Below are 26,484 nucleotides of genomic sequence, written 5' to 3'. Positions count from 1 at the left end.
GTCAGTTTATAATTTTAAATTGTTAATTTATAATTGCTGAAATGCACCACCACTGTGTACAGAGGAGTTGATATTACACAGCGATCAGATTTGTTCTCTTAGCCATTTTGAAAATATTCCAAGTAGCTAAATAGAGAATAAATAACCAGTGTTACTGATGGGTAACATTGGTTACCCTTGGCCTGGGTTTTTGCCATCTTGGAAAAGCTATACAATTTCACATTTTAAGAAATTTCAATCAAATTTTACTCTCTTGATGCTTCTATATATGCTATACATGGCATTGTCTAATCATCCCACTCTGGTTCTGAGCCACTAGTGGATGGGAAGTGAAGAATCAGCCAGCTACCAGAGGAAGATGTGCCCAAGCCTGCCTCCTTGTTGAGGACCTTCATCAGGGAACGGCATATAAATTTTGGGGAGAAGGAGGAAGATGTGATGGGGAGTTAGGGATGCTGGCTCCTTTTCTGATGAGACTAGAACCAGCTGATCAAACAAGTCCCTGCACTGCACTGTCACAACCTGACCTTGCCCTGAGGTGCAGCCTACATGATAGGTATGTGTGCTGGAGCAAGGGCAGCTGTGTGTGTGAAGAGGCTGATGGTCCCAAGTACACCGTGCATGGTTTCCAGACACCTCTCACACGACTCTAGCTGGGAAGCAAACAGTGATGTCACGATTTGGGGGGACACAAGGCTTAACTTGAAACAACATCATGTTAAAAGATGAACCTTTTAATGTTTTCCTGTCTCCATTCTGAACATACATGCATTTTTCGCCTTCAGAAAATAGAGTCAATAGCTGTGCAGAGCTGAAGAAAAACTTCTTCTGGCGTTCCTTCTGCATTTATCTATATTTAAAAGGAAAAAAAGAGAAAGTCTTAAGACATGTTTGTAAATGAGATTTCTTTCCCCCGATAATGGGGATTAAACCCACAGGTGCTCTACCACTCAACAAGCTACATCCCCATCCCCCACCCCTTTTTTTGAGACACGGTTTCACCAAGTTGTCCAGGCTGGACTTGAACTTGTGATCCTTCAGTCTCAGATCTCTGAGTAGGTGGGATTACAATCATGTGCGACCATACCCAGCTAAAGTAAATTTTTAATAATGGGGAAAAAAAAAGATTACTTACTTTTGCTTGGCAAAATTTAAAAACATAAGACCTTGAGAGGAGCTGGGGTTGTAGCTAAGTGGCAGAGCACTTGCCTGGCATGTGTGAGGCACTGAGTTCGATCCTCAGTACCACATATAAATAAGTAAAAAATAAAGGCACATCAGCAAGTAATATATATATATATATATATGTGTGTATGTATACATGTATGTATACATATATATATTTATAAATAATCCACAGAGAATGAAGAGTAATTGTTTAAAAAAAAGAATACCTTCATAGAAAAAAACCCTGAGACATGGAAAAGGAACATAGTACCAATGGGGGAAAAATTAGAAATGAGATGAAGAATCAGTAGATATGATCAAAGCACACCATTACAACTCAGTGGTATCTAATAGTTTGGCTCAGCAGTGGAAAACATTTATTTGGTCATAACAATGAGAAAAACAACAACAGTGAGCTACCACTAGGTATCAGAATTCCTAAACTAAATTCCAAACACCAAATAGTTGACTAGAATGTACAGCAACCACAACACTCACTGCTGGCAGGAATGAAAAAATGATAGAGGCGCTTTGGGAGACATTGTAGTTTATTGAAATATATCCATCAGTTGCATTCCTGGGTGTTTACCTAAATGAGTTGAAAACTTAAATCCACACAAAAACCTACACATGGATGTTATAGCAGCTTTATTCATAATTGACAATACTAAAAAGTTAACTGAGATGTCTTTCAGTATTTGGTAAACAAACTGGTACAATATTATTCAGCCCTAAAAAGAAATGAGCCACCAAGCCGTGAAAGACACAAAGGAAACAATCATGTTACCAAATGACAGAAACCAATCTGAAAGGGCACATAACTGTATAGTTGCAACTATAATGACATTCTGAAAAAGTAAAAAATAACCGAGACAAAAGAAGACCAGTGTTTGCCAAGCGTGGGGGAGGAGGGAGGGTTAAATGGGAGGATTTAAAGATTTAAAGTTAAATGTGGATTTTTAGGGCAGTGAAATTGCTCTGTATGATGCCATAATGGCATATATAAAAACATTATAAATTGACCCAGACTCATATAACGTGCAACGCTAGGAGTATTGTTATAAACCCTAGACTTTGGGTGATAATGATGTGTCAATGTAGGTTCATCTATTATAACAAATTACCAATCTGGTGAGAGGAGTTAGTTGAGATCATAGTGGGGTGGTATTTGCAGATTCTATTTCATGTTTGATTTTGCTGTGAACCTAGAACTGCTCTAAAGTACAAAGTCTATTTAAAACAATAATAGCAACAAATTCGGTGCCCTGTTTATGCAAAGTGTTGTTAGAGGTCCCAGAAATATTTGGAGTTACCTAAAATGAAGCTTCTGAGTGGTCTGAAGCACGTGGAGTGGGGTGGGATTAGGGCAGGAGAAGGGGTTGAGGGGTAGTATATGGAAAAGAAAGCAAAAGCTAAGACCTCCATGTGGAGATACTCAAGTGCTGAGTTTGCTTGGAGGTTGTTGATTCCCTAGCACATGGAGGGAGCCAACAACAGAGGAAGGAGGAAGAGGAGCTGGTTTCCTGGGCCTGAAGGCACTGCCCTTTCCTCTTTGCTAACATCTATAGCACCCATCGCTTAAGATCTGTTCCATCATACAGGTAACATCTACAGGAAGTGGGGCCTGACCAAGCACCAGAGGCACCCAGAAGGCCAGGATAATGTTGGCTAGGAAGGGAAAGCTGTCGAAGCAGACTGTTTTCATGGGGCCAAAACATGCAATGGAAGAGTTGGGGAGCAGATCAGGTTCTGTACTGGGAAATATATCAAGTTTCTGGTCCCCAGGAATTTGTAGGAACACAAACATTCAGTACAGTTCTTTGGTGAATAATGCAAGTTCTTGGCCTTAGTGATCCAATTCTTTGTCCTTGGTGCACACATTTTCCAAAATCCACTTTAGATGTTTACCAGAAGTGGAAGCTAATTAGACTAGGGATTGACCTCAAGTCACCATCTGCTTCAACTACGTGTTGAGTTTTCTCCTTATTCATTACCTAATTGATGGGTGCCTGTAATGGAAACTTTTTTGGCCTCAGTGATGCCCTCAGCTCCATCTGGACAAACCCCAACCCTGTTCTGGGCCTTCTGGGCTTCACAATGTTGACAGTATTTTGCAGCAGCATCTTCTTTATCTGTTCTCCAGTGTCTTACTAAACTCTACTAATCTCCTGAACTTAACTGATGTATCATGGTTCTATTTCTACTAACTAGTCTTGAAATAGTTCTTCTGCCAGTCCATCTTCTGTAATCAATACTAACCAAAACTCTCCAACCATGTGTATATATGCATTTCCAAAGTTGTCTTCCTTCAAAAAGAAACCCATGCCCATGATTTCCTTTTTGTTTGTGGTACTGGGGGCTGAACCCAGGAGTACTCTACCTCTGAGCTGCACCCCCAACCTATTTTTGAGGCAGGATCTCACTAAACTGCCCAGGCTGGCCTTGAACTTGTGATCTTCCTGCTTCAGACCCCTGAATCGCTGGGATTATAGATGCCATGCGCCACCAAGCCTGATGATTCCCATATTCTTATCTCCCAACAAATAATGCATCATGTTTTTCTGAACACTGATTTTAGTACAAAAAGAAAAAATTTTCAAAGAACACTGATTAAGTCCGCTCTAGTTTTCTTTTTTTTTTTTTTTTTTTTTGGTAATTGATAAGTTGTTGGTTCTATATTACACTCACATCATTTGGATTGACCATTATCCAGGATTCCTTGTAGTTGAAAACACAGTTGTTCATCATAACAACCTTTTAATCCAGTGTGTAACCTTCCTTTTACCACCACAAAGAACTAACAGCTCCTTTGACACATTCAGCTGGTTGCAATTCACTATGAGGTTCAACTTTTTACTTCTTGGACAGCTATAACCCAGCATTAGCCCAAATAGCTGTATGTCATTAAAGAAAAAAAATTACTCAATGATATTTATTAAATCATAATAAGGAAGACTTTATTCAGGACCATTGTGATAAGTATAGGAACCACAGCAATGGGATTCTGCAGTGAGGGAGAGACACTGGGCTCAACTCTGAATACAGCATGGGTAAGTAAGAATTCATGTTAAGGGAAGGGGAGTAGTCAGTGGATATAAAATTACTAAGAGTAACATCAAGACCAGGGAGACTCACTAAACCTAACAACTCTTGCTGAAGACAAGCCTGCATGATCAGACATCACAGGCGTGAGGGTGGGGAGGGGGAAGAAGGAACCTGATCAGATATCCGCAGTGATTGTGGGGGTGGGGGACTTTTGCTATACTGATTTAGCAGAATTCGTGGCTAAAATTGTTTTTTATATGGAAGAACACACATGGGTCTAAAAGAAGGGTTAGGAGCCTGACTGAAGATTGGTCAAGCAGAGCATCTTTGCCAACGTCCAGCTAGACATTAAGTTCTGAGGACGTTAGTCACCTTTGTAATTCCCAGGGCCTGGCTCTAGTAGATAGGAGGTTGAGTGAAAGATGGTGTCCACTATTTTCACATTGCCTCTTCCTTTCCTTACAGAAATGAGCTGTTGTGGGGGCAGAATTATGCTCTTAGGAGCCCGTCTTGTGGCCCACATCCTGGACTTCATGGTAGGATAGGGATTCTCTCTCATTAAAACCAGGCAACCTGGTTCCAGCACAGAAGGCCACTGGGCACAGAGTCTGGAGGGACTGTGTGATTCTCTGAGGGTCCGGAGGTTCCTCAGTATGATCCTACCAACCAGTCAGGGCAGGTGTTCTGGGGGGAAGCTGGTGGCTCGTCTCCAGAGCTTTCGCTGGACTCACTTCTATTTCCACCCCTTCCTTCTCATTGTGCTTTATGGGTTAAATGTTTATTTAATTATATAAGTAATTTAAGTATTAACTGGATTTATTTAATTAAACAAAACTGCTTCTGGCCACCCAACCAGAGACTACAGTGCTTGTCTCTGTGGAACTCCAAACATACAGAGGTTTAAATAATGAAGCTTTCTAGATGGAAAAGGGGAGTTTGGAATTCTATTAGGCAATCCAGGACCCTCCTTAGACCTATGAAGCAAAGTTTGGGAATCAAATTCGAGAGGCAATGAGGCAACTTCTTTTTTCCTCACACAAGGGTTTTGTGTGGTGTGTGTGTGTAGTGAGAAAGGCTGGATTCCTGGAATGGATTTTTAAGAAGCAAAAGAGAATCCAGGCGACTGGGTAAGACCAGAGCCTTTTGTCTCCTTTCCATATTTCTCCCTCAGTTCTTCACATGTTACCTCGACTCTTTCAGAATCTCTAATTCCCGCATGGAGAATATTTTAAGAGAAAAAGTAAGTGGCTCTTATATTTCAACATATAACTGCAATTCAAAGAAAATAGAAAAGAACCAACTAACCAGTGCCTTCTAAGTTACAGAAACTATTCTCTTGATGCTTACAGCTTCAGCAGATTTTAACGGTTAGCTAACAAGGTGCTAGTGTTTCAAGTGTTCTGTGAACAGAGAATTTTGTGTAATTAGCATACTGATTGTTTTATGTGAATGAGACTTCTCAGTGGCTGTGCAAACTTGAAAGTAGAATGTCCTCCAGCACAGGGAGTGTGTTTGCTGTTGTCAGCGCTCATCATACTAACAGTAACCCTCTCTTCCCAAGAATAGTCAAAAGTAAGTTTCCTCATGCCCTTTCCCTAAAAGATCTCTGTGAATCAGCAAAGTAAAAGTTTATAAGGTTTTAATGTATTTAATTAATAACCAGGTTGGCAGATTTGCTTCTAAGAATTTACCCTTTTTGGTCTGAGACTTGCTACAAAACCCTTTAATAAGTGGTGTCCTGATTCAGTGTAGTGTTCAGTGTTCTTTTTTTTTTTCTTTTGGTACCAGGGATTGAACTCAGGGGCACTCAACCTCTAAGTCACATTCCCAGCCCATTTTTTGTATTTTGTTTAGAGACAAGGTCTTAGTGCCTCATCATTGCTGAGGCTGGCTTTGAACTTATGATCCTCCTGTCTCAGCCTCCTGGGCATCTGGGATTACAGGTGTGCACTATGTCACCAGGCTCTCCTTATCAGTATAGAAAAAGGGTCTTTTTGGTTTTTGTTTGCTTGTTTGTTTTTATTAACAAGTCACAAACAAATGGACAGGAGACAGTAAATTTTCAAGTTTTCACCCAACTTCTTGAAGAAAAAGTAGAGTAGTCAGCAGAACATGGTGTTAAATTAAGACAGCAGGTACACTGCTTTGAAACCTGCACATTTTGTCTCCTCTATGAATTTGTAACTCATACAACAGTTGGCTGGTTCAAACGCTGACCACATCTAATTGTGTTCTTCCTAGATTTTCCACACTGCTCAAAACTTGAGTTTTATTTTTGTTTTTCACGTGTTGGCAACATGGGTTTTCTAGGACAAACCCAAGCTGTCTCGGAGTGGGTTAGGATTGTTGTCTGTCACCACCATCTTCTTATCCTGTCCTCTGTTAAACCAGACACAGCTTCACACCACAGGGATCCCTCGAGATCAGAGGATAACAGGGTGAGGCTCTGCAAAGGCAGAGTCCTCGCCCTTCGGTCCCTGTGCGCATCTGAACAGATGTGTTTTTCAAAAGCAAAGGTAATGTGACAGGCTGCTCCTGGGGAGCTATCCACTTCCCATGTCCAGTCAGACCACAGATTTCTCCTCATGCTCAAGGCCATAGAAAGAAGGAGGACTCTACATACCTTGTTTCAGAGAGACTTAGACAACACACAGCAAAAACATAAGGATGATTTATAATCTGCACATCAATGGCTTCTCTGTGAACAGGACTTTCCAAAGCGCTTAAAATGTGTCCATTGACAGTGTTTCATGGTACTGTTTTTCCTTCTTTCTCTACCTCCTTTCCATTCTGTCTGAAGTTTTAACTCTCAAACAGATCTTTTCACAGATATGAAAAGAACATCCATCCTTTCTAACAGTGACCTTTCTAGAACACATCTGCTCATTTTTCCTGTGCATAGCTTCCTACTGGTTCCCTCCAGCATTTACATCACACGTCCTAGGACAGGCTAGGACCATGTCATGTGGGAGTCAACAGTCAAATGTGGCTTTAAACCACTAGAAATGTGAATAATATAACCAAGGATCCAGATTTTTGGTACAATTAAAATTAACCAAGTTCAAAACTGATGTTTAATTCTGTTATGAAATTTAAAAATACGTTTGGAATAACTTGGGCATGTGAAATCTACCTTTCCAACTGTCAATTTTACAAATATAATGATTCTAGTATTTCTGATGAATTAAAAAAAAATATATATATATATATATATATATGCTTAACTTGTCAAGTCAAGGACAGGAGGGGGCAGAGAAAAGGCATATATATATTTTAGTTGTCAGTGGACCTTTATTTATTTATTTATTTATTTCTATGTAGTACTGAGTCTCAAACCCAGTGCCTCACACATGCTAGGCAAGCATTCTACCACTGAGCTACAACCCCAGCCCCTCTGATGAAAATTTGAATCTAGATTGAACTATGCCCAGAATAACAGATTTTGAAGACACAGTTCAAAAAATATAGAAAAAAATTCATTAATTTTTATATTGATTACATGTTGAAATGATAATAAAATATATAAATAAAAATAAAATATGGAATTAAATAAATATATAAATTAATTTCATCTGTTACTTCTTATTTTTTGTTTATGTGACTACACTGCAATGTTTCAACAACATTCTGAGATATGTCATCAGGGATATTTTGCAAATATCATAGATTATATTTATATAAACTAATATGGTTGCAATGTCCCTAGGCCATATAGTCTTTTTTTTTTTTCTTTTTGGATAGTGGGGATTGAACCCCGGGTCTTAAGCATGCTAAGCAGACTCTACTTCTGAGCTACTTCCCCAACCCTTTTGTTTACTTTTTATTTAAAAAATTTGTTTTAGTTGTAGATGAACACAATACCTTTATTTTATTATTTATTTTTTATGTGGTGCTGAGAATAGAACCCAGTGCCTCATACATGTTAGGCAAGCATTCTACCATTGAACCATAGCCCCAGCCACCCAAGCCTCTTATTTTTACTTTTTATTTTGAGACAGGGTCTTGCTAAGTTGCCCAGGCTGGCCTTGCATTGCCATCCAGAGTAGCTGGGATTATCTGATCATTGTTGAACATGCATTATATTGTTGACCAAAATGTTATATGGCCTTTGACTTGTACTAGAAAAAAATTAAATTACATATGTGACCAATTTTATATTTCTACAAGCAGTGCTGGTCTAGCAAATTTATTGGATGAAAGAGGAATGAGTGGATTCAAAGTTCTTCTCAGTCTGGCTTTGACCTTGCATTTTCATCTAATCTGCCACTACTTTTAATTCATCTATTTGGCACTGTATCCTGTGCCAGCGTTACCAGGCTGTTTCTCACGTTAGTGCCTTTGTGTCCTCTTCTCCATCTGCCAGGAACTTCTATTCACCCTTCAGATTCCAAATTCTAAAGCCTTTTCCTACCTCCCTAGGCCCAAGCTCTATGTCCCCCAAGACCTAAAGCATTGTGTAAACTCTATTATCTCACTTTCAACTTGCTGCGGATACAGAGTTTCACATGCTTTTTCCTCTTTGAGTTCCCAGCAAGCCTTAGCCAGGAGATATGCCCAATAAATGTATGCTGACTGTGCTCACTTTCTGCTGGTAGAGCCAGGACAGTAGCTCCTGGAGAGGTTCTGAGTTCAAGTGAAGGGGCTACCTGGAGACAGGCGAAGGCAAAACCCACCATATGATTAAAGTGACATCAGAGGAACAAAGTCGAGAACGTGTTCAAATTAGCACAAAGGCTGGGATTCTCTTCTGCAAGCTCTTCTGGGAGGCTATAGCACTCAGCAACACAACTCAGGTCAACAGGACCCCCAGGGTGCAGTGAACTTTGCACAGAACCCAAAGGTCTTTGCAGGAGTCTAGGGAAGATCTGAAGAGCAGGACAGGAGGGGGCAGAGAAAAGGCTAAGCAGGGTCATGAAGAAGGAGTTAACCTTAAGTCTCCCAGAAACAGGGTGAAGATTTATACTTAACTTGTCAAGTCAAGTGAGGGAACAGAATATCAGGGCTCCTCTAAGTCAGTCTCCTAACACACAGTTCTCTTTACTGGATAAGTGGTGTGCGCATGCACAGTGTTCAAATCTGGGCTGCTAGTTTCAACCAGAGCAGATCCAGATTAAAAACTCAGATGCAGGGCTGGGGATGTGGCTCAAGCGGTAACATGCTTGCCTGGCATGCGAGGGGCACTGGGTTCGATCCTCAGCACCACATAAAAATTTAAAAAAAGATGTTGAAGATGTTGTGTCCACCCAAAACTGAAAAATAAATATTAAAAAATTCTAAAAAAAAAATCTCAGATGCCTTCAGACTCCTAAACTGGTAAGTAAATTGGCTGAGGTGGGACATTGATAAAAGAGGCCAAACATCAAGAAACTGGGAAGTACCAAAGCCTTTTTATATTTCAAAGCACTCTTCTTAGGGAAATATAGAAAGAAAAGAAAGTAGAAATGAATTTCTTTTTTAATCTCTTTAAAATGACTCAGCAGTCTTTCCTATGAAAAGAAAAAAAGTCAAATGAAGGATGTTTGTTCACTGCATCGTTGTTAGTAATAGTTGAAAAACCATAGAATATCTATGTTATGCCATATTATAAAACTCTTCAAAAAGAAACATCATCGTGATATGTATCGACCTAGAGATGTTTAGAGAAATGTGTATGGGATGGAAATGTTTTCATGAAATTAGAATCCCTTACCATCGGGATATGTGGGTGCACATAGTAGATTGATGTCAAAGAGAGAAAGAGAATGGGTGCGTGTGCAAGGTGGGGTGGGACATGGAAGGGAAGAGGAGATGGTGAGGAAGGTAGGAAGATGCACGGTGAACTGTTCACGTTGGTTATATGAGGGGAGTAGAGTTGAAAGGAATCTTGTGCAATGGGTACGTGCTCACACACACGTACCTGTGTACGTTTCACTTATAGGAAGCACTTATTACTTTAGTAATCTGAAAAAAAAAAATCTGAAATAAATCTAATCCCCGTCACTAATGTGAACACTTGACAGTTTAAACACAAGTAGGACCACTGAGTCACCTGTTAATGCTCTCCTCTCTAACCTCTGATCTTCAGAGACTCTCTAGGGAAATGTCCCTACCCACACCCGTGTGGGGGCCTTCAAGCATCCCCTGACACAGCCTCTGCCAGCTTCCTACTAAAACACCAGTGAAAATCCAGAAAAAGGTCAACAGTTATAAGAGTTTTGAAAACTTGGACTGTTACCTATTGCCAATGGAACTAGACCCCATGATCTCTTTCCCAATTTCTCTCCTTTTGGTTCTGAGGATCCAACCTAGGGCCTTCCTTGCATAGGCATGATCTGCTTCTGACTCCGTAAACGTCCAGAACAACAAGCATCTGTCCTTCTGCCAAGTAAACTGACTTTTGAAGGGGAGAGTTTCCTTTCGCCCAAACAGTACATCTTTTTTCTGTATCCAATTTAAGACTGTAATTACCAAAAGAACAACTGACAAGGGAGAGGGGGGGCCATCTAAAACCTGAAGGATTGCCGCAGTCTGGCTGGGCACAAATCATCCAGCCGCCACAAAGCACTTGTATGTTCAAACAGGAAACGTTATTGCCTGAACTCCAACAGCACTCCACCACACTCCCCGGAAACTCTCCCGGACGCCACCCACTCGGTTCCTCTCCGGCACCACACCAACCGGAACTCCCTCCACCCGAACTTCACCAACCAACGCGAACTCCCCAGGAAATCCCTGCGAGAACTCCAAAGTAGCAGAGTTCAATTCTCAGCACTGGGTTCAATTCTCAGCACTGCATATAAATAAATGATTAAAATAAAGGTCCATCAACAATTAAAAAATATTTTTAAAAAATGTTGAAGACAAATGTGAGATTTTTCCTAGAAAGCAGATGGTAAAATAATAGCAGTGTAGGTCTAAATGTAGAATTATACTCTCTGATATAGAAGTTACTTGCCACGTGTAACTCATGAGTACTTGAAATGTGGCTTTTCGGAACTGAGATGTGCTGTAAATGTTAAATACACACCAGATTTCAAAGCTGATAAAGTCTGTTGTTTTGTTTACTGTTTACTGTGGCTAGTAGAAAATTTCAAATGACTCACATTATATTTCTATTGAACTGTGCTTTTACGGAAGGCAAATAATGGAGATCTATGAATGGTGTGTTCCTGAGGAAAAATAAGGAGCAGTGGTACATAAAAGTACTCAAAATAGGGCTGGGTGTATTCAGTGGTAGAATATTTGGCTTGCATGAACAAGGTGCTGGGGTTGATTCCTGGGTAATACAAAACCAAAACCAAAACTATCATCAACAACAGAAACAAGTACAACAATAATAACAAAACAGAGCTAATTAGAGAAATCTTTTTGGAGTTACAAAAAGTGTCATCAGTGCTATTAAAAATCAACAAAAACAGACTTATATCTGGACACAATTCCTGCATGACATGAAGAAAATGTTTAAAATTTTGAAAAAAAGTTGAACAAGTTTACTTCCAAATTTGTCTCTGCCTTTTCAAACTCTATAACACTGAATACCTGAAAACAAGGGAGCAATGTTTACTATCTTTTGGTAGAAAAATAATTACTTTTAAAAAAAATTTAATTGTTATTTTTTTGGTATTGAGGATTGAACCCAGGGTCTCATGTGTGCAAATCCAAGTGCTTTACACTAGATGAATAACCCAAAACAACACTGAGCACTGCAGTGTCAGGAGACTAAACTTGGCCACACTGTTTGTGAAGGGGGACATGGCAGCCAAAGAGCAGCTCAACAAAAGCTTATTCTCTCCTTTACAGAGGCAGAGTTGCCAAAGGAACTTGATTTTCTCTATCTGTAAACCCCACATTTAATGAATGACTGTTCTCTTTTTATTTTCTCAAATGATTAAAAGTAAGAGGTAACCCAAGGTAAGATCTCACCTGTTATCAGGCCCTCTTTATCTATGGCCTGAGGTGTGTCTAGGCTAATTATGCCACGTGCAAATCACATGTAAAAATGGAGAAAAACAAGCATAAGAAATTATATCATGATGTTCATCAATGATTATCTTTGGGTGGAAGAATTCTGGATAATTTTAATTTTTATCTTTATGCTCAAATATTTTAGTTTCTTTTTTTAATATTTCTTTTGCTATGATAGGTCTTTTTTTTTAAGAGAGAGTGAGAGACAGAGAGAGAGAGTGAGAGAGAATTTTTTAATATTTATTTTTTTTAGTTTTCGGTGGACACAACATCTTTGTTTGTATGTGGTGCTGAGGATCGAACCCGGGCCGCACGCATGCCAGGCAAGCGCACCACCGCTTGAGCCACATCCCCAACCCTAGTTTCTTTCTTAAACAATGTGTAGTTGCTTACTTTTGTGCTAAGAAAAAAGGGAGGCTGTAAATACCAATTTATGCAATTCTGTACCTCTCGGGTACAGAGATCTCTGTGGTTTCTCTCAGCTCACAAGCCCTCCTTTTCTGGGAATTCCTTGTCCCCACCCACAGGAGCTTGGAAAAGCCCCTGTGACAACCTGCTTGTCCCTACCTAATAGGATCAGTTCGGTCCTAAGTAGAGCAAAGCCCATCAGAAAATTTCCCTTGGGGATTTGGAACTGGGAATCAGAGATTGTCAGGGTAGCATGGGAATGTGGAAATGGTTAGGTGACCATATTCTAAAGAAGAAGGGAAAGAAATGTTTGAGAAGTAGAGGGCTTCAGCTGGGAGCTTGCTAAAGCCTGGCCCCTCCGCTCTAGGGCCTGCTTTCGGCATTTGGTGGCATTCCTTGCATTTCAGGTCAGACCAGCTGGGTTGGGTTTCTGTTACCCACAAGGAGTCCAGATTGATATTCTCTATAGTCACAATCATGCTTTAAAAACTCACAGCAATCTGGGCGTGGTGGTGTGCACCTGTAATTCCAGGCAAGAGGATTGCAAGTTCAAAGCTGGTCTCGGCAATTTAGCAAGACTCTAAGCAACTTAGTGAGACCCTGTCTCAAAAAAAAGAACTGGGGATGTGGTTCAGTGGTTAAATGCCCCTGGGTTCAATCACTGGTACCGAAAGAAAAAAAGAAAGAAAGAAAGAAAGAAATTATTTTGAGACAGGGTCTTACTAAGTTACTCAGACTTACTGAGAGTTTGCAATCCTCCTGCCTCAGCCTCCTGCATTGCTGGGACTATAGGTGCACTACTGTACCCAGCTGTTTTCTACTAGAAAAAGCATTAATTACTTTTGTAATTAGATTTAAAAAAAAATTTTTTTTTCTCCAAGAATTGTAGAGTGACAGACTTGGAGAATTCCAGGAGAGTACATTCTGTCCACCCACTTTATTTTAAGAAGAGAAACTGAGAGGCTAAAGAATGAAATGACTCACCAAAGTTCCCAAACTGGGTCAGGGGCTTTTTGATGTCTCCACCAGGGAGTGTTTGGCTAGCACTGGTGCTTTTCACCCAAAATGCTACACCTCAGTTATTTATTCAATAATGAATTCTCTCAGTCACAGTGAAAGAAAGCTTCCTCCTGTGGGTGACTCTAGTCCACTGGGTTGCTCTGTGCTGCTGAGTCCAGATTCTGCCACCACTGGTTGATGGCATCTGCCTGAAGTGCATGGAGGAAGGGATAAGATGGAGAAAGTCCTCTTTTCCAGAGGGGAAGCAAGGCTTTCCTTTATGAGAGAGGCAGAAAACAGAAACCTGGGGTATACCTGTGCCACATACTCCTATCCCCGAGTGTGTAAGAAGTTCTGGCTTTATCTGCATGGGTGGCAGACAGCCGCACGCTCAGGCAGAGGGACAGAGCAGCTTTTTCCGGCAGTCCCCCAGGAGGCTCAAGGGCTGGAGTCTGTTTTACATATTTGCAGAGGGCTCATAAATGTTACCTCACTACAGACCCAGCTGCCAGCATCTCCAAAATGTAGGGGAAGCTGAAGAGATGATCTGAAGGGGACTGGAATTTTCCTTTCCCATTAGAAACTCAGAATTTAAGAAATTCCAAGGTGAATTCCAGAAGTCAGATTTAAACAATTTAAGAGAGAGAAAAGGGATTTTCTGACTCTGAGATTAGTTTAAACCCTGAATTCCTTAGAGATGTTCTCATCTTTATGCATCTTTGAAAGAGTATGAAATTTCCTTTCTACCTGGAAAATTCTGTGTGTGTTCCAGGCTGCACAAAATTACTAGAAGACCTATCTGGACAGGCCTTTTCAACCCTGAATTTTTAAGACTGCGCTCTTATATGATGCACTTTTTGTTTGTTTTTGAAGATTTTAGTCTTCACTTTATGTGGCAATAAGAGGTTACATGAAGCATTCCAGGAAGCATTTGATATCCTGAGCTATATTAAGAGGCACCTTTCGGTATATCCAGGGCTTCTTAGTATTCTGGAGAGTGGATCACTGCAGGTTTAGAAGATATGAATTCATTCCCAGTGGTTTTTCCCAAGGAATTGACAGTGTCATCTCTGAGACAAGTCTGAATGTTTATTGTTTGGTGCCTCTAAGTCCTATGATTAGCAAGAGGCAGAGCCCCACTCTCTCACCTGGTGGGTGGGATTTTGTTCCTGACACCTGCCACAGCTTCCTGGGGGGCATCCTAGCCTTACCTTCTTGTATCCTTTCTTCCCAAGGCAATAGGGTGAGCTTTTAGATTGGAGCCCTGATTCCATCTGCCCCCTCTGGTAGTTCCCATCACCCAAAGGGCAATTAGTGGCTCCTATGTAAGGTTCCTCTTGATCTAGTTCTTGCTTTCCTCTCCACACCCATCTTTGTCCCTGTTTTCCTGGTGTGTTTCACGGTCAAGTGGAGTGATGTGTCCCTCTTGACCTTTTCACTCAGGGTGCCCTCTGCATGGAGTGCCCTGTTCCCCACACGGCACTGGGTGGACACTCTGCCTGGTACTTCTCAGGCGGCCTTCCTGGATACCTTTCCTCAGACTAGAGAAGAGGCATTCTGTGCTTGCTTTGAACCTATCCTGCGATCCCAGGTGTGTCGATCTCCCCACTAACCCCTTAAGCTATGTAGGCAAGAACTGCGTCTAAACAACTAGAGCAATGTGTGGAACATGGGCACCTCACACCCAGCCATGGAATGAGTGAAGCAAAGGGACCAAGCAGTTTACCAAATACCTGTATTAATGATGGTGCCTGAGCTTGGGTAACAACTCATGAACATTAAGTTGAAACTGCCACCTCCCCACAACATCTCCCCTCTTTCACCTATTACCTGCTTCCCTGGCCCCATATGCTGCTTCTCCCCAGAACATTAATTATTGCAAGAAATCGAGGCAAAGGAGCCAAGTGCCAATCATGAACTATGTAAACTCTAGAACTTGAAGGCACCACATCTTGGATCTAGAGGAGACCTTTCAGATCATCCTATTTAGCCAAGGTCATCCAGAGTCCATGGCAGAAACTTTATGTCCCACCCATTCTCTCTTGGAAAAGGCAGTTTTCAGCAAGTATAATGCCATCTGTGAAACATATGTGACCAAGTTTTGTTAGTCTATATAATAGATAACTGTTTTTGATTGAGACAATGGTGAAGAAAAGTCAGGAGCTCATATCTTGGCCCAATTCTGTAGTTGCATGCAGTTCCAGATCCCATAACCATCTTTCCCAGATTTTTTTTCTTGAAAAGGGACAAATGGCTCATGTTGGGGGTCACAGGAGGGCATGAAATGACTCACCTTCCGTAGCTGTGTTTTTGTCTCATAGTAGGCGATCACAGGAATGGATGCTCTGTAGTAGGTTTCCAGACGCTTGGCGATGGTCTTGGAGGCGTCGTCCATGCGCGGGCTGCTCTGGCTCCTTTGGAGCAGACGGTTGGTCATGGTGTCTGCCGAGCAGTCCATGCAGATCACCAAGTGTGGGTCTCTGATCTGAGGTGGATGGAGCAGAGCACAGATCGTCAGAAGTTCCACTCTGCTGATGTCCTGAGAGGCTTGGGGCCCCCATCTCTTTCATTTCTTGGTGTTCTGGGTCCTCTCAAGAGCCCAGAATGATATCAAGGCACAGCAGGGATTAGACTTCAGGGCTCCTCATTTCCGGGTCAGTCCCTTTCTGTATGCTGTCTAAGAGCTGTTTCTTGTCCTCAGCTTTAAGATCATGGTACACAATGCCGGGATAGTATGCTCTCCAGTGCAGACAGTCTGCCTTCACACTGAAGCGGTGGGGTGGGGTGTGATATTTGCTCCTATGGGGAACCTTCCCTGACCTACTGAGGCAGCACTAATCACTCCCCTTCTCCATACCACCATTACAACTTCTTCCAGCCACCAGTAGATACTGTGTGGGGGTGAAGGGAGCATAATGGCTGAGCATGCAAAGATTGGAGTCAAGCTGTTTAGGGCCAAAGCCTGGTACGGTGATTTGTCTCCAAGATGGACTTGATTAATTCCTTATCTTGCTTTACTTGTTAGCTATTCCTTTATTGATATGTAAAGCCTATTCCTCTACCCCTTGAATCTGAGCTGACTTATAACTGTTTTGGCCAACAGAATATAATGGTACAATGCCACACACTATCATATAGGTCCTAAGGAATTTTGTGATTTCTGTCTGTCTAGTCAGCAACCATCTAAGTGTCTATCTACCTTGTCACTGCCAAGTGGTGAGGTCCAAGCTAGCCATGTGGAGAGGCCACATGGGCAGAGATGCCAGCTAACCCCCAGTCCCATCCTCAGCCCCAGACATGCCCACCCAGCCTTGGCCACTACCTGACTGCTGTGATGTTAGGGACCCCACATGAGAACTTGCCAGCTGAGCCCATCAAACATCAGAGCCATGAGCAATAATAACTAGCTGTTCTTTTAAACCACTGGACTTTATAATTCACTAAAGTGTCACCTAATGTCTTTGCATCTTGAATTTCTCATTTGTACAATAAGGGTGGTCATGAGATTGTTGCGAAGATTAAAGAGAATGAAGGCAATATAAGTACGCTGCTTGGCATATAGCAAATAGTAAGCACGAAGCTTAGCTATTATGCTTATTTCCATTAGTGAGTTCTGATCTTAGTGGGTAGGGGCTAGGAAACCTGTTTTCTGTCCAAATTCTTGCACATAAAAGGCGATTATGTTTTAATGAATGACTAATGATAATAGAATCTGTAACCTGAACTTCTCCATTTCCCCATCTCTCTCTGTGTGTCTTTCTTTTGCACTGAGGATTGAACTCAGGGGTGCTCTACCACTGAGCTACATCCCTGGTCCTTTATACTTTGAGACAGGGTCTTGCTAAGTTGCCCAGGCTGGCCTTGAATTTTCCATACTTCTCCCTTAACCTCCCAGGTCTCTGAATTACAGGCATGTGTCACCATGCCCAGCTCCCTATTCTCTTAACGGATCTGTTTCTGGGGTCTCTGGATTATACCATATGTGCCTCCACAACTCACCCCAACCTCAATGGATCTAAAGAAGCCATTGCTCCCCTGACTTGGCCATGCCCAGGCTGTGAGTGAATGAAGGCTTGTCACTTCCCTGTAGAAAGTACCTGGGGTGGGGCAGGAAGAAAGCTGGGGTAGGGGAAGACTTTTAGGACACACAGAGAAACATGAGCTGCCACCAAATGTTTTATCTACCCCCGCCCCCGAGGGATGGAAGGTCCTTTAAGGAGCAGAGTGGAGAAATTCTCCAAAATGTACAAGAATGAAACAAGCCTCTGGAGCATGTCAAGTTTTTCTGTCTGTAGTATTGGAAGGGGAAAATGAGCATTTGAACAGCAAGAAAGGCTGGGTGAGAGTTTGGGAGAAAATGATCCCTGTTCACCAGCAGAGGGCGAGTGTGGGAGGCAGTCCACAGTTCAGTCACAGAGGTCTCCCTGAAGCAGTTCCTGTGCGGGGTCCCTTTCAGGGCATTCTTGGGGGCTGGAAAGACAATTCCGGAATCATTCAGGCACAAAGAGAGATTATGTGTATCTACGTGGGAGCTGGCATTAAATGACCCTCTGGACTAAAATAGTGCTGGGCAAAGAGGCTGCTTTGATTCTTAAGTGTGGTGGGTGGATCATCAGCATATAATTAGGGAGCTTGTGAGAAGCAGTCTCAGGCACAGCGCCTGACCAAGACCCGTCGGTGATGCTTCACAACCCGAGAGTTTGAGAAGCTGCCCTACCCAGCCATTTCCTTGGGCTCAAACTATGGGGCTTGACCTCTCTGTCCTGTCATCAGTGCTCTCTTCTTCTGCACAAAGCGGTCAAGCCATCACATTCCATTTGAAAGGGACCCGCACCACATTTTATTTTTATTACTAAAATCTTTGAAATGTTTTGTTTTTTCAAAATGCTTTTAATATATAACTTTACAAAGTCCATTGGAGTCGTTCTCTGGCTGCTAGTTATGCCTTTTGTCCACCACACCGTGTTTTACTACTAATATCAAGTGGGCAAGAGAACAGAGAACTCTGCCCTGGTCTGTACAAAGGCCCGGGTACCATCACCCTGCCTGCTTCCCTGGAATTCTGTCACCACATCTTTGGATTCTTCATTGCCTTTGGTATCAGGGACCCTCCACTGGAGCCCAAATGTCCTTCAAAGGTGTAAGGATTCAGCTTGAACTGATTGCAGCTACTTTGAGTCATAACTCCCATGATGGCCTCTGAGTCACCCTGGTCACTTTTCCTTATGTAGTCTCCCAGCATTCTACAAATAAACAAAACCACTGAAGAGGTATGCAGCGCCTACAACCAGACCCTGGCCTTTTTCTTTCATATTAGCTGAAGATAAGCCAGGTACATTCTGGTTTGGATGCAGCCACTTTATAGGCCCTGTCTTCCTGACCCAAATCATAGGGATCCACCTGGTCTTGCTTTTACTTGGGACCATACTTTTGCAGTAAGTCCCTAGGAAATTGTAGTCTGTGTCGTCCTGGATCTCTCTGCCTCTTTGGTGCCTTGGGGCTGATTCTCATTGACTGGGATCTGGTGTTCTGGAACAGAAGGCTATTGGGATCCTCTAGCAATATTTCAGCAGCTGAATGGACTCAGCTAAGGGCTTTAGAGACAACCATCTCTAGACCCATTAGCACCCCTGCTGGGAGGTATTACTATCTCCACTTTAAGGTTGTGGAAATGGGAGCTCCAAAGAGTTAATTTGCTTAATGTCAGTAAGAACTAGTTAATGACAGGCCTGAGCCACCTGCATTTAACTCAAAAGCCTGATAACTTCACCCTTGTGAAGAGCCAGGGCTGTCAGAATAGGGCTCAGGCAAGATGCTCAGTGGGCACACAGAGGCAGGAGAGGAAGATGGGATGGAGGGAAAGGAAGTGGGGACTTGGCATGCATTGGTGTTGCCTATTTTTCAGAATCTGGCTCTCATTGCCTTTTGAGATTCAATTGGAATCAGATTCTCCTTGTACTCCTCAGTGGGATTGGAACAATGGTTTGGCCTTGGTAATCCGAGCAAGTGGAGGGAGGAATGTTTGCCTGGCTCTCCTCTGACCCCCACCTCAGTTTTCCTCCAGTGGAGTGGGAACACAGGTTAGGCCATGTTTACCAATGGGCAGGAACTCTCCATGCATCTAGGAACTCTCTTCTGTGGAGAAGAACAGCTCTCTTACCCAAACGGTTTCTTCATTTTTTTTTTTTAAACAGGTTTTGTGTCAATTTTATTGAGGTACAATTAACATACAGTTAGATTTACCTATTATTATTATTATTTGTTTGTGTGTGTGTGTGTGTGTGTGGTGCTGGGGATTGAACCCAGAGGCTTTGTACATTCGAGGCAAGCCCTCTACCAACTGAGCTACATCCCCAATGAATTTAACACTAGTTTCTGCCTCTTAGGAGTATAGTGAGGGTAAACGAGTTCATGCATGTAAAGTGCCTGACTATGTCAAAAACACTACATAATTGGAGGCTATCATTATTTGATGTAGGCCTTTGCAATATATATCCTTTGAGCTGTAAAATCCCATTGGTCATATTTGGGTTTATACAGAGTCAGAAGCCCCACTTTGGCGTTTAGCCTGAGGTGCAGGCTCCCGCATGCTTACTTACATCCCCACAATGACTGACAACAAAGCCACCAAACCCATTTCTGTGACTCCCACTCAGAGGTACAGCCCCTTGGGGAACTCCCCCGAGGAAGGAGTCTCTGGGTCATTCCTATATGTCTGAAGACACTCCCTTCCATTGCCACCATCTCTTCTGCCCCCCCACACCACCATCACACAGACAAATATTCTGCAGTGAACAGAAGTCAGAAGAGTGGGAGAATCTCAAGTAGAAAATCCAAAGTGGCTCTCAAGGCTCCCCACAATCACAAGCAACTGGACCCAAGCAACTACACAGTCTCTTGGCTAGACTCAAAGTTTCTGTTAAGAGACTACAGCTTAGATTACATATGTGAACAAAACTCATGTTTCTGCCCATGAAGTACAATGGGAGTGAGGATTAGTCAGGCAGAGGGACAGTAATGCCATCATTCACACACCCAGGAATATCATGTTCATGTTCCAGCTAAAGACAGAATTGTAGCTCAGTCTCCTGGGAGAGAAGAACCCAGAGCAGGCCTCCGCCTTTTACTTTCAATACCTATGTGTTCAGCTTGGCTGTTGTTAGCAGGGGATGGAGTTACAACAGGAAAGTGTTTCAGTTTCCCTCCAGGCAGCCAGACTAAGTGCACAGCCTTCTTAGAGATGATAATCTATAAAATGGGGGTAATGACACCTACTGAATAGGATCATTAAGGATTAATCAAATGGTATATATAAAGGATTTGGTTCAGTATGTTGTAAGTGCTCAAAAAATAATGGCTATTTTTCTAATATTTTGTATGATTTTAACTATATAACAATGGCAGAACAAAGACTGGAAGAACATACATCAAAATGTTAATTATTATTTGTTTTATAGTTTTGCATATTGTTTCATATTCATATGATTTTTTATTTTTATTATTTTTCATTAGAGCTCTATAGTTACATACAGTAGTTGGGTTCCTCCCAACAAATTCATACACACATGGAATTCAATTTCAGCTCATGATCCCCCCTTTCCTTCTGGTCGTTCCTCCCTTCCCCCACTCTCCTTTCTCTACTAGACTTCCTTTTGCATACACACACACACACACACACACACACACACACACATATATATATAAAGATTGGTTCTTTTTACTTGTGCATAAAGGTGAAATTCCCTGTGTCATATTTATATATGCACAAAACATGATTTTTATATGATTAAGAAAGTTTTACTAAGGATTGAAGTTGGGTTGCTTTACCACTGAGCTACATCCAAAGCCCTTTCTATTTCTATTTTTTATTTTGAAACAGGGTCTTGCTAAGTTGCTGAAGCTGGCTTCAAACTTGTGTTCCTCCTGCTTTCACCTGCCAAGTTTCTGGGATTACAGGTATGCACCACCACACCCAGCCATATTATTTTTATTTCTATAGCTGGAAAAAATATTATTTAATTTTAACAATTAATTGAATATCATGGTCAGGTTTATAAATGGAAAAAGGCACTTTTCAAGGACTCCATCCCCATCTTTCCAATACTCACTGATGGATTGATTTTCAACCTACATTTATTTTCATCCTACTTCATAGAAGAGGAAATGGAGCTCTGCAAAGTTAAGTGGCTTGCCTGTGGCTCAGTGAGTTGCCAAGCCAGGCTCTGAGTACAGGCCTGTTAGACCAAAGCCACTGTAAGCAGGTTCTCACTGGGATGGTGATCAAAGCCCAGCTCTGCCTTCACATCCCTTCTGTCCCTTCTCTCACATGCTTCCCCAGCATATCATACTGGAAAGTGAAGGCACAGACTGTTGATTCAGTGGGGGAAAAGGAGCCTGGAGTGTGTGTGTGTGTGTGTGTGTGTGTGTGTGTGTGTGTGTGTGGCAGCCTCAGGGATAGAAGATAGGAAGGTAATAGAGGAAGCACTCACAGACTTCAGTTTGTTTTATCTTTCACAATGTCATATACAGTTAGCTAAGTCCTCAAAGGACCTTGCATCTCCGCTATAGCTATGCAAATATGTCAGTCTAACTAACTGAGCTGGATTTTCTCAGAATACAAATGGTTTGCATCAATCTCTGTGACTGCAGAAAGGCTGGTGAGGCTGCTTCTGTCGTCTGTTTGAAACCACTTACAGACCTGATTGGGCTTCAAATGCAGTTGTAGACCAGATGCATGGTCAAGAAACCCTCGCTCTGCTCTCTGCCAAGCTGATTACTCTGCAACTTTGGAGAAAATCAATTGTCTCTATTTATCATTGCCAAATTGCAAATTAATTTCTTGCCTGTAATTTGGAGGAGGCTGTCCAAACGATGGGCCCCTGCAGGACACAAAAGTGTCAACAGGAGCTCCTTCTGTTTGTAGGTTCTTTGTTTTTCTGGTCAGGATTAAAGCACCTGCGCACCACCCAACTGCGGAGAGCCATGTTCTCTTATGTCCTGCTGAACTGATATAATCTTCTAAAGTCATTGTACCTGGGGACTAACCAGTGTCACTCTTGATCTTTGTAAGCTCCTCCCAGCAGTAAAAGACTGTCTTTGTAGTTCAGTAGTGAAACGGGATGCTTCTGTGTTTTTTGGAAATGATATCATGAAGTTTTGCATTGGTTGAAACGGTCTAGTCTCAGGCTGGTGACTCTCTCACCTTTAGTTAGGTTTCTTTTCTCCCACATCCTGAAATCTGTTTGATTGGGGCCCCAGTGGGAGGAGGGTTTCGCTTTACTTTAGAAAAGATTGCATGGATGATCTCAATTTCTATATAGTCAAAGGCTGGGAGCAGAACAACTGGTGACAAAGAGCCCTGAACACTTCATTGGGCTGTAAGCCATAGAAGGAGAGGTGATGAAGTAGAGGTTTTACAGGTTTGTATGAAGTGTGGTTAAAAAAATGAGTGATCCTAAACTGGATGATTCTTGGCTGAATAGGAAGTTGAGTGACTTGCCCGGGTCATACTAATATTTGGCAGAGGTAAAATTCCCTATTTTCTGAGTCCAGACCTTATGAGTGATGTGCTTCAAAGATGTAACCTTACATGGATCCCAACAGTGCTGTTACTGCTCAGAATGATTTACAAGACCGTGGGCCTAAATTCTGGGATTTGCCTCTGGATCTAGTTTTAAAAGCTTCAAAGGAAGGACAGGATGATAATTTTGTGTTGTTTGCACCCAGTAGCTGAAGGAGGGGAGAGACTGACTATGTATTTTATCCTTAACAGTTTGAGGGTTCCAAACAAATAGTCTACAACCTCTGAGAGCAATTTGCAAAGACTTCTATTTCCCAGCATTTCAAAGCAAGTGCATGACCTGTCCTGGCTTCCCGGGGCTCTCTCAGACTCCTCTGACCTTAAGTTCACAGAGAAGATAAATGTGAAATCCCCTGGAAGGGTATTATCCACCCTAAAGCCTGGACCCTGCAGCAGTCGGAAGGCATCTTCTCTGGCATGTGTTTCCACATTGTCAATCCCTTGACTACTGGACCACATTGTCCTTGCTTCTGGAGACTCCTCAAACCCCAAGCCTTACACAGGCCCTGCTTCTAAAGTGGTATAGGAAAAATACCCCTGTTCTTCATTCAATTGTTCACAGCCTGCCTTTAGGTTGACTTTCTCAGGTATTTTGTAACAGCAATGGAAAGCTGACTAACAGGCAAGAAAAGTAAAAATAGGTAAGTTAGACTACTTCAAAATTGAAAACTTCTATGCAAAAGGGCACAATCAAAAGAGTGAAACTGGGGAAAATATGTGCAAAGTCTTAAATCTGATAAAGAGTTAATATCTAGACTATATCAATAAATCCTATAACAGCTGGGCATGGTGGTGTACACCTGGAATCCCAGAGACGCAGGAGGATGAGAAAAGGAGGATCACAGGTTCAAGGTCAGCCTCAGCAACTTAGTGAGACCCTGTCTCAAAATTAAAAAAAAAAAAAAATTAAAAATGTGGCTCAGTGGTTAAGCACCCCTGGGTTCAATCCCTGCTATCAAAACAAAAACAAAAACAGAACAGAACAAAACAAAAAAACTCTATAACATAACAATAAAGGCAAACAACCTGATTCAAAAATGGGTAAAGGATTGTTCTCCAAAGAAGATATGCAAATGGCCAAAAAGCACACAAAAAGATGCTCAATATCACCAATCACCAGGGAAATGCAAATCAAAACCTCAATGAGATACCATCTCATATCCATAATGGACAAGATGGCTACCATCAAAACAAACAAACGAACAAAACCCCCCAGAAAATAACAAGTGTGGGTGAGGAGAGGAGAAATTAATATTTTTCATTATGTAAAGTGATGCAGCCACCTTGGCTGGCAATATGTCTATACACAGATAGTGTGGCAGTTCTTCAAAAATTAAAAATAAAATTACCATATGATCAATCAATTCCACTTGTGGGAATACACAAAAGAAATGAAAGTTGGAACCTGGACAAATATTTGTGCACACATAGTCAAAGCATCATTAATTACATTAGCCAAAAGTTGGAAGCCACCCAAATCTCCACAGAAGGATGACAAACAAACAGAATGTGGTATATTCACTGGTAGGTGGTTCAGACTTGGTTGGATCTGGGTACTCAGATTTGTCCAATGATGGTCTTACTCTCTCCCTCCTTTAGCTTTTTTTCCATTCATGTTGGCCTCATTTTCTTCCTATTCTAGTCTTATATTCTACCATCCAAGAGACCTCACAATAAAGTATTTCTGTTCCCAACAGGTCCAGCAAAAGTCCCAGAGCTGAGCTTCATTATCCTGGATTAGGTCGTGAGCCTATCACAGAACCATTTACTATGGCCAATGGGACGTTATTCAATCTGGAAAAGGAAGGAGGGCCTAACATGTACTCCAAGAACAATGAACCTTGAGGACATGTTGCTAAGTGAAACAAACCAGTCACAAGGGGATAAATCTACTACTTCTACTTATAGGGGGAAGCTAGAGTAGTCAAATTTATAGACAGGAAGTAGAATGGTGGTTTCCAGGAGTTGTGGGGGTGGGATGGGAGAGGGAAGGGGGAAACTCTGTTTAATGAGTATAGAGTTTCAGTTTAGCAGGATGAAAGAGTTCTGGAGGTGATGAACAACACTAGGAATGTAGTTGGTTCCAGTGAATGATATACTTTAAAATGGCTAAGATGGTAAAATTTTGTGATGAAAATTTTGCCATAATTATAAAAAAGCAGAACAATTCTCCCAATTCCATTTTGTCAAAAACTAGTCGATGTATATTGAGAGTTGCACTTCTGAAGTGGTTTATTTTGTGAAAAGAAGCTCATTAGAATTCGGCTGCATGAGGGTCCCCCACTAAGGACTGCCCAGAATCTATCTAGTCATAAGGTTCCACTACACAAAACTACTTTCCCGGCCCTCCCCAACCTATGCCTGCCCTCACCAGCTGGACCTGAAGAATTTTCTTTGATTCTGGTTGCAAGTAGGAAATTCAGGGGAAAGGTGGATAGTTGAGATACCATGTAGGGAAGCTACATAAAATAGGGTCAGAGAGAGCTCAAAATAAATCCCAGGAGACACGTAAGCACAAATCGCCTTAATCAATGCTGCAGTGTTAGAGGGGGTTACAGGTGGGTTCTCTCCAAATCTTTCCTATCAGCAGTTGTCATTTACTAGAAAGTTGTCATCTGCTGTGTGATCATGGACAAGTCATTAAACTTCTCTGGGCTTAATTCATTACCTTTAATAATAGGACAATAACCCGATATATCTAAAAAGGTTATTTCTAAAAATCATCAAATGAAAGAATGCATTTGAAAATATTGTAAAACTCTTCTAAGGAGATAATTATGTAGGGATGGATTTTTGCTGGCACAAGCCTGTAATCCCAGCACTAAGGCAGGAGGCTTAAAAGTTTGCGGCCACCTTCAGCAACTTAGTGAGACTCTGTCTCAAAATAAAAAAAAAAATAAAATAAAAACTGCTGGGATGTAGTTCAGTGGCAAAGTGCCCCTGGGTTCAATCCCCAGTGGTAAATAAGTAAATAAATAAATTTAAATATGAATTTCTTGTAGGTTCTAACTGGGACAATTGTACCCTTCTTGCCTGGACTTTGTAAAGTTACCGGCAAAGCAGTGTAGCACAGGACCCAGCTCAGAGTCGGTCCAATGCCTGCCAGCTGGGGTGGTATTTGCCATTCCTATGGGAGTGTCCCTGACCCACCATCTTTAGTAGGAGAGGACAGGAGTAGGGGAACTTGGATGATGGGAGATGGAGCTGTGTGTATTTTTGATTCTGCCTGACTGGCATCCATTCCCCTGTCTTCTTGTGTAAGGGTACCCCTACTTTTCCTGTGGTAATTTGCTTTTCTTTTGCTCAGTCTATGTCGCTCAGGTGTGCTGTCCCATCCCCTC

At 41.9% G+C, this 26,484-nt stretch overlaps 1 protein-coding gene across 5 annotated transcripts in view; it reads right to left on the bottom strand.

The window, feature by feature from the left end:
- Positions 1–774: 774 nt before the first annotated feature.
- Positions 775–26,484, bottom strand: part of Ak5 (adenylate kinase 5) — a 235,026-nt gene continuing 209,316 nt past the window's right edge. For 3 of the 5 annotated variants that reach the window (XM_026409988.2, XM_077791237.1, XM_077791239.1), the window contains 2 exons: positions 15,857–16,048; positions 775–850 (listed from right to left, as the gene is read on the bottom strand). In XM_026409988.2, coding sequence (XP_026265773.2) covers positions 782–850; positions 15,857–16,048 — 261 coding nt within the window. In that variant the 3' untranslated portion in view covers positions 775–781. Of the gene's footprint in view, positions 851–10,414; positions 10,420–15,852; positions 16,049–26,484 lie in introns of all 5 variants that reach the window. The other 2 variants (XM_077791236.1, XM_077791238.1) reach the window with 2 other exon arrangements.

The sequence above is a fragment of the Urocitellus parryii genome, chromosome 11, assembly GCF_045843805.1.
Source record: "Urocitellus parryii isolate mUroPar1 chromosome 11, mUroPar1.hap1, whole genome shotgun sequence".
NCBI classification, from domain to species: domain Eukaryota; kingdom Metazoa; phylum Chordata; class Mammalia; order Rodentia; family Sciuridae; genus Urocitellus; species Urocitellus parryii.
Note: the sequence above shows the minus strand (reverse complement) of the source record. Positions and strands in the feature narration are given on the sequence as shown.